Source organism: Sarcophilus harrisii, chromosome 3 (genome assembly GCF_902635505.1).
Source record: "Sarcophilus harrisii chromosome 3, mSarHar1.11, whole genome shotgun sequence".
Lineage (NCBI taxonomy): Eukaryota > Metazoa > Chordata > Mammalia > Dasyuromorphia > Dasyuridae > Sarcophilus > Sarcophilus harrisii.
In genome coordinates, this window is record NC_045428.1 from 288,255,452 (window position 1) to 288,268,157 (window position 12,706).

The 12,706-nt window shown below is 33.4% G+C and overlaps 1 protein-coding gene across 1 annotated transcript in view; it reads right to left on the bottom strand.

Annotated features, from left to right (window-relative positions):
* MORC1 (MORC family CW-type zinc finger 1) overlaps window positions 1-12,706 on the bottom strand; it is a 179,785-nt gene that overhangs the window by 98,381 nt on the left and 68,698 nt on the right. Inside the window, exons 11-13 of the mRNA XM_031961278.1 lie at window positions 6,015-6,094; window positions 4,531-4,601; window positions 1,813-1,877 (exon numbers count right to left, since the gene is read on the bottom strand). Of these exons, the coding sequence (XP_031817138.1) occupies window positions 1,813-1,877; window positions 4,531-4,601; window positions 6,015-6,094 (216 nt within the window). The remainder of the gene's footprint in view (window positions 1-1,812; window positions 1,878-4,530; window positions 4,602-6,014; window positions 6,095-12,706) is intronic.

A 12,706-nucleotide genomic window follows, 5' to 3' on the forward strand; every position in this document is an offset into this window, starting at 1 on the left:
TACTACATTAGTTAGTTTATTTCTGAATCTAAGTTTTGCAGAAAGCAGCAATCATATCATATCATTTGTCTGGTTCATAGAAATATAATCTTAATTCAATTTTTCTTATGTTCTACCAATGTAATCTCTCCAAAATATGTTATGTTTCAAAGTTTCTTGTTTACATAACATCAAGCAATCTTTCTGGCTATCTTTTAATTTGCTGATTGAATCTTTCTTTGAGATTAAAAAACTTCCTGATATAAATTTATTATTTTAGTTTTGGGGTGTTGGACATTCTTAAACACTTAATGATCACTCAAGAAAGATGTAACTTAGCACAATGCCTAGAACATTATAAGCAGTTGATAAATGTTGGTTGATTGATTAAACTTTAAGATCTTAGAGGGCAGAAAGTGATTTTTTCAAAAAATAACTATATAATAATCATTTTGGTTGTACAGTGGATATAGCACCAACTTTGGAGTCAGGAGGATCTGAGTTTAAATTCAGCCTCATGAGCTATGTGAATCTGGCCAAGTTACTTAATCCCAATAGACTACAAACAAACAAAAAGGAATTGGAGAGGATATATTTGCATGAAACTAAAACATCCAGAGACAAGCGATTATACTAATTCGATAATGGAAAATCAAATATATGGATATCACTATGACCTCAGTATATACTATACTGAGAATCATCTTCTCATTTACATCCACAGGACATTCACCTGTTTCAGAAGAAAATCCTAATGACCAGAGTTGGAGCTGAGAGATTGGGAAAAGCCTCCTTTACAGGACGACTATCTCTTGACCACTCATCTGGTCCATTGTAATGGGAATAAAAACCGTGGAATGATTGCTGAATTTGCTATTTCAGAATAAACCACAGCTCATCTATCCAGAGTAGATGTAGATGTCCAAAATGAAGATGTTGTTTTGAGTAGATATCAAGATGTTGACTGAATTAAAAACTGTTTAGCCATTCAGAGGAAGCTGGTAGTATACTAAATATAATGCTGGACTGGCCATCAAGACTTGAATTCAAATCAGACTTCAAACACTTATTATCTGAGTGATCCTAGGTAAGTCACAACTTCTGTCTGCCTCAGTATCTTTATATATTAAAAAAAAAAGATCTTGAGAGTATCCACCTTCCAGAGTTGTAATAAAGATCAAATGAGACAATGATGGTGAAGTGCTTAGTCCATTGACTGGCATATAGTGGGCACTTAATAAATGCTCATTTGCTTCCCATTCAGGAGTTTGAGCATCATGTAGACACTGCATGTATTTTAATTCTCCTTATACACTCCAACTGAGATTTTCTTTGAATATAACTCCATCAATACATATTACAATCTTTCCATGCCTTAGTGAGTTTCTGCTTCCCCCCATTCCTTTCCTCTCCAATCCCTGCCTTTATTCCCTGATGGCAGAACTTAGCAAAGCACTGCCCTGAAACAGCCACTACTGGACACATACTTCTATCCTTTTTAGCTTTTTTTAGGTCCTGATGAAGTTATTATTTTTTTTTTTACTACTGGCAGGCCCTTGAAGAGTCAGGTTCACCTCATTACCACAGTGGTATAGAGCATGAATCATTTAAATACAATTCATCTGTAAGTGGGTATTTTACAAATGCTTTTTGGCAATCATACTAATAGGGAAATATAACCAAGCTATGTATAATATGAAGAGTTAGTGGCATCAGGTGGGAAAAAGCATTACAATAAGAATTTCTCTGGTTTATTAGAGAACAAAATATGATTTCCAATAAAGCACAGAGAGATGGACAACTTTCCAGACAGACAAATAGCCTGACCCTTACTTTTCTTTCTCTTTAAGTGTCTTCTGCTTTATTTCTGCATCTTCCAAAGCTTTCTTTAACATATCCTACAAAAAAGCAATTCCATTTGGGGAAGTAAAAAAGGGATGAGCAAAATATTTAATAATAACAACAATAATAGCATAGCTAGTCTTTACATAGGCTTTAAAGCATTATTAACATTTTCTTTACTAAAATTTTGATTTTAGAAAATCAGCAAAATGATAATCAAGCACTGATTTGTAGTATTTGTCTATTTCTGAAATATAAACTTTCCCTCATAAAAATCAGCAACTGGTTCTCTTGAACCAGTCCAAGTTATTTTTATCAGTGTTGAAGCCAGGCAACCTGGATTCTAATCAAATGATTTCTCCAGTCTTGATTTTCCCATCTCAAAAACAAACAAACAAGGAACAGCTAAGTAGTACAGTGAATAGAGCACCAGCCCTTGAATCAGAATGATCTTAATTCAAATCTCAGTGTAAGACACTTACTTAAGCAAGTCACTTAATTCTGAATGTCTCAAAAAAAAGAAAGAAACAGTTGGGCCAAAGGGACCTGAAAAACTCTTCTAGATCCCAAATTGTCCTTTTCTGTCTTATTACCCCCTGACTAACTAAAGATTAATCTTTTCTTTGAAAAATGGCATAGTGAATAAGGAAAACCTGAGTCCAGATATTTACTAGCTGTATGAGTCTGAGGATGTCATTTAATCTTTTCTGCCTCAGGTTTCCCCATTTGTAAAATGGGGGTAATGATGGTATCTACCTCCCAGGGTTGCTATATAAATGTTAGCTATCAATCAGAGGAAGATAGGATATCATAGATCTGGACTCAAGTTCCAGTTCTACTATTTATTTCCAGAGTAAAATTGAACTAATCATTTAACCTATTGAAAAATCAGTTTTCCCTTATAAAATGAGAGAGTTGGACTAAATTATCTTTGAGGTCCCTTATAATTATAGAAGAAATCTATAATCTTTCCACTATTCCAGTACATGGATACTTCACTTACTTCCATGCCCTCTTTGTCACTAGACTGCTTGTTTTTCAGTCCTTTTCCATGTCACTATGACCTAAATGCTATACTGAAAGTCATCTTTTCATCTGCTATTTATATCCACAGGACATCCATCTGTTTCAGATAACAAACCTCCTAATCAAAAGGGGTGATAAGGGAATAACTGACTTGCAATCACTGAAGAAAATCCCAATGACCTGGATTGGAGCTGGGGGTAAGGGAGAGGCCCCTTGACAGGAAGACTATCTCTTGGCCATTCCTGTGATCCATTGTAAAGGGAATAAAAACCCTGGAATGACAGGTGAGTTTGATATTTCAGAATAAACCACAACTTAGACATCCAGAGTAGAGATAGATGTCCAAATGGAGGGCTCATCCACTTAGCTATCTTCTCCTGTGTAGTGGGATTTAACAAAGAGTACAGGAGCAATAAAGGGAAATTGGTCAAAGATGGCATCTCTGTTCCCAGGCCTCCATCATTGCACACTTCTCCTTTTGTGAAAATAGCCTTCAGGGCATTTGACAGAATGGCAATGAGTGGTGGTAAGAAGAGTTCAAAGCAAGAGAAAGAGGAACCTGGCTATCCAAATACAAGCTGCTTCTCTGGCCTCTAGAATAAATGAAGCACAGGGAATTGGAAATTTTTTAGAGACAAAATAAAAAGGTCATACCGAAAAAAATCAATAACAATAAGGGAGTTTTACCTTTAACCTGAAAGAAGAAAAGGAAAAAGGATAGAATTTGAGGAAAGCCATTTGTAAATGTAGCTGTGGGGCATTCACAAGAGCTCCCCTTCCATCTCCTCTCCAGTTTATTACAGTAAAGCAACATTTTTTTTTTTTTTACCAAAAATATATATCTTGTCCTTGTCAATTTAAGAGCAAACAGCTGGATGTTTTAGGAGCTGATGTGTTAAGAATAATGGTGGAAGAGAGAGAGAAATGTTTTCCTACTTTTCTATTGTACATTTGGATTCAGGCAAAGCAACAAGTTGATAAAAATAATGCATTGTAGAATACATACAGCACATGCTTCAATAGGAATGCTCGTACTATAATAAATGAACTTAACAATAACAATGTAATATAATAATAATTTATATTTATATTAATATATTGACATTCTATATTTAAAGTATTTATAATTTATAACCTGTTTTCCCCACTTTGTCTATAGGAAGATAATTATTAATTGTGTAGAGCTATTTTAAAGAAAAGGCTTGAAGTATTATTATTAAGTTATATTGACAGCATATAAGTCCTAGCACTGAAGGTGAGAGGGGGGTGGGGGAAAGGACAATTTGTTAAGTGTCCTAGATTCTGATTTCTTGAAATCTATTTATTTTCAACGATTTTCACAGGCAGACTGGATACTTTGTTATGTTCTTTCAAAAGATTCAACTTGCTAACAATTAATGGAGATGTTTCCTAGTTTCCCTTAAGTTTCTTTTCCTATTGTTCTATTATACTGCCTTCCTCTGGTCCTTTCTCCTGTTTCCTATATTTTGTTCATCCATTCTAATTACCTTTGTCAAAACTATCCTTCCCTTTCAAAGTCATTTTTAACTAAAAGTTTAAGAAGGAAATAAAAAAAAAAAAAAAAAAAAAAAAAAAAAAAAAAAAAAAAAAAGGTTATTATGAAGATTCAAAGGCAAACTGAACACCAGATATTCAGAAAGGCTTATTTTTCCTACAATGTACCTTGGCAGAAGACAAACCAGTTTGGAGGGAGTGGTTTGTTTTGTATCGAGCTTCTTTTACCATTTGTTCAGCTGGAAAAAAGACAAGATTGTTTAATAACACAAAATGAATTTCTTTTCAATCTTGTATGTCAGACATTTTGAGAATTATCAATTTCCAAGAAATATATAGGGCTGCTAATTACAAGGAGGGAGTATGGTTTGGTTGAACATTGGTCTTTGGAAATAGAAAGATCTGGATTCAATTACTATTGCAGCTTTTTACTGCATCTAGGAACAAGTCTTGACTTCCTTATTTATAAAATGGGAATAATAATAATAGCACCTGTCTAATAGTTACTTAAAGCTTATTGACATTTGTATAAGGATAAAAATCTCATTGAGTTAACAGCTCTCATCCTTTCCATTTCCTAAGACATGCTTCCTGGATTCATTTTTAAGTGATGAAAGGAAGAGGTGACCATTGATAAGGCAGGAATGTGTATGTACTAAAAGCAGAGGTAAATCTGTCTAACTCTATATAACTATTATATTATGGGACTGGGCCTTTTGATTTGCTGAAAAATATTATCTTTCTATATTGTCTCTTGGACCTCCATGTTGGCCATCCACATGCAAAGAATGAACTTATGTTATTTAAATTCATAACTACAGAGATAAAGACTAGAAGTGATCAAACATGCTCAGAATTATACTTCATTTACAAAATAAGCAAAAAATTTCTAGGAAAATCAAATTTAAGAAAATTGGTATACAGGATTAGATCAGGAAAATCTAGGTTCAAGATTCATGTCCCTCCTTTGATGTACACAAAAATGCACACACACACACACACACACAAACCCACACATATATACATATATGCAAACTCCCCACATGTATATACACATAGTTTATGTATGTGTGCATGTATGTGTTATATATAAAATATATATTATACATGCATATGTGTGTGTTGTGTATGCACGTGTGCTTCATATATGTACACATATTGTGTATATAAATATATAGTCTAAGGGTGTGTATGAAAAGAGTGAGTAGCTCAGGTAACAGACATATAAATATATACATAAACATATGTAGATATATACATACATATATAAACTTTGATATGTATACGTATATGTGTATATATAGAGAGACAGATGTATAGATATATCACTTAAATGCTCCATTCAGTTCCAAGAGCAGGAACTGTCTTATTGTCAGTTTGTATCCCTAGAACTTAATACAGTGCCTTGCATATAGTAACTACTTAAGTATTTCATTCATTCATTCACCCATCTATCCATTTATCTATCCCTCCAAGCACCTATCCATTCATTCAAAGATTGAAAGTTATGGATAATTAGCAATCTGTACTAATAAAATTATAGCTATGAAACTCTGGAATCAGAATTAAACTGAAACAAAGATAAAAAGAGAGAGGAGAAGGGGAGAGGAAAAAATAGTATAAAAAGGGATATCACAACGATGATCACATACCAATTTTTACTGCTACCTCTGCCTTTTTTACTTCATTTTTTGATGCTCCTTTGAAAGCAGATGTGACATAAAGATACTTTCTGGAAAGGCAAAATAAATGTACAATTATTTTAGACTTTTAAAAGCATATAACTTTAGTTCAGGCCCTCATTATCTCTTGCCTAGATTATGGCAACAGCAACTGATTGATCTCCTTGCCCCAAGCTTCTCACTGCTTCCATCCATCCCATACACTGCTGTCAAGGTAATTTTCCAAAGCACAAATCTGACCATGTGACTCCTCTATCAACCAACTTTGCTCCTATGACATATTATAAACTCTATGGCATAGATTTTAAAGCTTTATTTCACAACCAAGACTGCTGGTTTATTACTCCCCCTCGTTACTTTGTAACTTAGACAAATAAATCTTTACTCAGGTTCTTACATAAGATACTGTATATCCCACTGCTGTGACTTTGACATGGATTGACATGCTTGGTATATATATCCTCTTTACATTAATCTCCAAAGACCCTCTCTTTCTTTTAGATGCAGTTCAAGAAGATCATGATCTCTCCAACTGTTATGCTCTCTCTCCTCCTAAACTATTATTTATTTAGCTGAAAATCTTGTGTTTTTTTAGGCTATTAAAGCTTTGTATTTAAGTTAGGAAAATTGCATTTCTGTTTCTTGCTGTTCAGTTGTGTCTGACTCTTCATAACCCTATTTTGGGGTTTCCTTGGCAAAGATACTGCAGTAGTTTGTGATTTCCTTCTAAATGGTCACATACAGTAAGTGTCTGAGGCCAGATTTGTGCTCACCAAGCTGAGTCTTCCTGATACCAAGCCCAATACTCCATAGAGCCACCTCACTGTCCCATAGTCAAGCTAGCAAACCTTAAAACTGCCCTATGAGTTTTAGGATACTCTATATTTATCTGTAAGGACAATAAACAAATTTTGTGTTGTACCTACTTTTATATGCATTTGTTGTCTCCCATTAGAATGTAGGTTCATTGAGAGGAGTTGTTTATTTCTTTGCCCTCACATTACCAAAATCTAGAACAATGACTGGCTCATATTAGGTGCTTAATAAATCCTTAATGATTGACTGATATCATTTAAGGATACTTCTCAAAGTGATTGTGAACTCCTAGCTAGTCCCTTATCTCCAGAGATTTGTTGTAAACATTTCTGACAGACAGGAATCTATTCTAGTAATCAAATATCTAAATGTGATTATATACTATGAGCATGGATGTTTATAATCATTAAGTCAGTTTTTTCTAGGTGTATAAAAGTACCACTGTTGTAAATTTAGCATCATGATGCTTTGTTTTATTGGTGTTTTTAGGTTTTAAAAACATGACTATCCTTTCTCAATAACCCCAGCCCCACCACCAAAATTAATTCTCCCTTGTAGAAAAGAAGGGAAGTCAAGAAAAGCAATTCTACATACTGACCACATCCAATAGCCAGGTCTCCTTTGGAAGCAGTCTACCAAATAACAAAATATAATCTGTTATCAGTTTTCTGGAGGGATAATTGGTCAGTGAATGATTTCAATTTTAACATCTTTTAGTGCTGTTTTCCTAATACATTTTGTTACTATTTTGCATATTATTTTCTTGGTTTTGTTTCATGTGCATCCTTTTTGTACTATTTTTTTTCATGTTTCTGTAAATTATTTATTCAAGGCAATTTGTGGGATACCCTGTATTTGGTATATAAGTTCCTTAAACAATAATATTAATAATATAATAACTAGTATTTATATAACACTTTAAGGCTTGTTAAATATATATATATAAAATCTCATTTGATCCTCATCCAACAACCCGGGAAAGGGTAGTAGATGCTATATAATCCTCATTTATAGATGAGAAAACTAAGACTGAGAGTAGGTAAGTGATTTACCCATGCTAGCACAACTTGTAAGTTTCTGAGATGATGTCTGACTTTGGTGTCTACATGTCCAATATTCTATCATCCAGCTGTTTGTTGCAGTTAATATACATTCCCAAGAATGTCTGCTTGATAATTAAGGAGATTCTTCTCTAAAGAGATAATGTGGTTAGGTAGAGAACGATGACACAAGCTGTCACACGCGAATGTAATAGGATACAACTGTGCTGTAAGAAATGATATGTATGACTACAGGGAAGTATGGAAAGATTTGCACGAATTTATACAAAGTAAAGTAAGCAAAGCCAAGAAAAAATATACAAAGTTTCTACAACAATGAAAATGGAAAGAACAAAACATCAAAAAAATTTAAATGAATATAACAAAATTATGGGGTCTCAATTAAAGAAAGAGGACATCCACAATTCCCCCCTCCATGGAGATAGGAAGTCCACAGGTGTTACACATTACACACATTTTCAGTCATTTGCAATGTAGCAATCATTTGTGCTGATTTTCCCCCTCATTAAAAACTATTGTTTTTATATATAATATATATATAAATGTAACATATATATATAAACTATATAATATATGTATATATGGAATGGTTCCTTTGGAAGGAAAGAAGGGGAGCTATCTGGGGTAATTATAATGATGTAAAACATCAATTTAAATAATTATTTAAAAAAAGATTTAGAAGAGTTAATAAGTAAAGAGGTGTGGGAGGAGAAAAAGAAAGGGAGAGAGAAAGAGGAAGGGAGGGGAAAGCTGAATGGATGTGTATGGGGGAAGGCAGAGGGGAAAAAAAGAGGGATGGAAGAATGGAAGGAGAGAGGGAGGGAGGGACAGAGAGAAGGAGAGGAGAGAGAGAACACCGAAAGAGAAACTGAACCAGTTTAAGATATCTGGAAATCTCTGCCCACACAAACATATTTACTAGCACATACAAAGCAGGATAATTGTGCTCAAAAGACAAAAAAAAGAGGATGTTCCAGGTAATTGTTCCATTATCAGTGCTTCTTGTCAATATTTAGAATCTCCTTTAAAACTATCATCCTCACTTTGTAAACTCCTTCTTCCAATCACCAAACAATTATTTCCAACACAACTGCTTAGACACTTGCATAATATATATCACTTTATAACACTTAAAGCACATCCTTAACTTTACTGCTCATGAGAAAGGCAATTTTCCAGGCCAAGTGTTTCTGATGAAATCAAGCAGGCCCTGGAATGATCTCTAATAAAATACTGCTCTAAACTAAACACAGATAACAGTTACTGGTTTGTAACTTCACAAGAATGGCATGTAAGATATTCAGGAAGGCACTTTATCTTTATGAAGTTCATGTGTATCTGTTATGCCCTACATTTTTGTTTTAGTCCAAACTAGCGTTTTCATTATAGGGAACTCCCTGTAAGGAAACTCCCTCTACCAATGCATAATACTTAGAAAGCAGTAATTATCTTAGGCAGAAATAGGCAGAATACAATTGTGAAACTCTAGGTTTAGGTCCAGAAGCATCTTAACTTTCTGAACATTTACTAGATTCATGGACCTTTTAAACTAAGCTTTTGGGGGCAAAGCTCATTGAATCCAACAGTACTTATAACATACAAAGTTCTGGGCCATTTGGGGATACAAAAAAATAAAAAGCTGAGACTGTCCTCAAGGAACTCTTACTCTATGAAACAGAAAGCAGATTCAGAAACCTGAAAAGACTAACCAATGGAGAAATATCTAACCTAAGACAATTACTGCTGAAATATCTTTCTTGTGATATGGAGCAAGAAAATGAAGACAGCCTCAAATTGTCACTCCAAAGTCAACACAAAAGAGTTTGAGAATTCAACTTGGTTGTGGCAGAGAAGGAGACATTCAATTGAGTAGTGTGGAGTTTCTGATGTTTACTACTGTGTGATTTGAGGCAAATCATGTAACCTTCTTGAAATTCAGTTTCCTCATATGAAAAATGAGGAAGGAGGACTAGATGATTTTTAAGGGACATTTTACCTCTACACCTAGATACTTGATCCACAAATTAGTCTTTCCCCCTTATAATCGCAATAGGAATAGGGCTCAAACGGATATTCTTAGCTAGAACTAAAACACATTTGACCATTAAATAACATTGAAATAATGGTTAGATGTAATAGTCGTTAATACCGATTTTTTCACTTTAATGTTTTAAATATTTCACATGTAGTATTTCATTTTATCCTCCCAACATACCTATGAGATAGGTAGGGTAGGTATTAGTAAATCAGTTTTACAAATAGGAGTCTCAAGATCAATAAAATTTCAAGATCAGAGTGTTGCATGAGAAAATAACTTGGGCAGAAGTGTGAAATGATGATGATGATAGCAACTAGAATTTACATTATGCTTTAAGAGGTGCGAAGCTCTTTCCACATATTATGATCTTCGCAACCACCTTGGAAGGTAGGTGTTATTATTATTCTGATTTTACAAAAGAGAAAAGTGACATTGATGTTTGGGGTAGGGTTTTTTCCCAATAGTATTTTATTTTTCCAAATACATGTAAAAATACTTTTCAGCATTCATTTTTTTAAAACTTTATGTTCTAAATTTGTTTCCCTCCCTTTTTCACCTCTCCTATACCTAAGACCACAAGCAATCAGATATAGATCAAATATGTACCATTCTTTTTTAAATTTTATAGCTTTTTATTTACAAGTTATATGCCTGGGTAATTTTTCAGCATTGACAGTTGCAAAACCTTTTGTTCCAACTTTTTCCTCTCCTTCCCCTCCCCCCCTCCCCCAGATGGCAGGTTGACCAATACATGTTATATATGTTAAAGTTATATATGTAAGTTAAGTACAATATATGTATACATGTTCATATGGTTATTTTGCTGTACAAAAAGAATGAGACTTTGAAATAGTGTACAATTAGCCTGTGAAAGAAATAAAAAATGCAGGCAGACAAAAATAGAGGGATTGGGAATTCTATGTCATGGTCTTTTGCTGGATGTAGCTGGTTCAATTCATTAGTGCTCTAATAGAACTGATTTGGTTCATCTCATTGTTGAGTAGGGCCACATGCATCACAATTGATAATCATATAGTATTGTTGTTGAAGTATATAATGATCTCCTGGTCCTGCTCATTTCACTCAGCATCAGTTCATGTAAGTCACTCCAGACCTTTCTGAAATCATTCTGCTGTGTACCATTCTTTTAAATACATTTCCACAATTTGTCATGTACACAAAAATACAAATCAAAAAGGAAAAAAAAACACAAAGGAGAAAATACTATGCTTCGATCCTCATTCAGTCTCCCATTTCCCAGTGGGGTAGGATTTTAAGTTTTAAAAGTGAAAAAGTTTTGTTACACAATAAAATTTTCAGTTTTCCGTCTTTCATCTATTTGTTGTTCTTACAGGTTTTTTCTTAAATACTCTTGCAATGACACTGTACATATAGCTGGGGTCTCTTGACAAGTTTTCTGAAAATTTATTTTTTCTTTTAGTACTTCTCACTATTTTATTAGGCAATAGTGCTCATATTCTTCCAACATTCTTCTCCCTAAGATTTTAACAAACAATTTTATATTCTAAAATGATGTTGTACTTGACTGCCCTCTCTCTACACTTAAAATTAAAATTTTTGTTGAGTGAGACAACTTTTAGATTCTGTTCATTTTCTCACTGTAGTAATTGATTCTACTAGGTTAAATTTTTGTATCAAATTGTTATAATCATTGTCAATGACCATTTTTTCATCCACATTATTTGTAGACATCAATGACTGGTATATATAGTTCATACATTAATTATTTTAATTGCATATGCCAAATTATTTTCTCATTTTCATTCCTTTTTCTATTCTTTTATTAATTTGATCTTTGTTCTAACAAGTCAGTGAGCTGATCACATATATTGCTAATTCAGGAATGCCTTGTATATAAATAACACTTCATTTCTTTTCAATTAAATTGTAAAAAATTTCTTAGTTCATTCTGGTTCCAATATCCTTTAATTCTTATTTTTCCCCTTTGTAGTCCCATAGGTTGTACATGATTTGAAAAATCATTTATTTTTTACATTCATTTAAAAAAATCTAAATTCGCTTCTTCCTCACTTCTCTTTCATACACTGAGAAAGCAAGCAATATATTATTTTTGATTCTTTTGTTAAAGAAAATAACCTTGATGTAAATTCAACAAATTTTGAACTTTTTGATGCCTCACTTCCAAATCACATTTTCCACAGCACAATTTCATTTTCCTCACCTATGTCCACCTTTGTGTTGGAATCCTAATTGCAAAATATATTTTATTTACTTTTGAAATTCTTATCTAATGTACTTCTATAGACTCAGCTATAAATTTTGGGAAAGAAGTAGGAATTATTTTCATGGTATTATTTTTTTTTATAGAGAAGTATCCTGAGTACTGTGATATAAAATGTCCAAATACCCCATAAAAAGTTTGTTGGTTTTTGTCATTGTTGCCTTTGAAAGCATGACAAGACTAATCCCCCGCAACCTCCTGATTTGTTTCTCCAAAGAAAAATCTGTGAACCATCATTCTCATTTAGCTGCAACTCCTTTTGTCTCCTGATTTCTTTATGGGAAGAATGTTAGGACGAATGCAAGTATATATCTACTTTTTAGTCAGTGGACCCCATTTAGAGAATACATTTAGAGAAATTAATGTTTAAGAGATGGTACTAAAAACTACTATTTTGTTTTATTACCTTCTGCCCCTTTTCTGTCACTATCACTGCCAATATGGAAGGGGATAAAGGATTGTTATTCTTTTTACAATTTTCTTT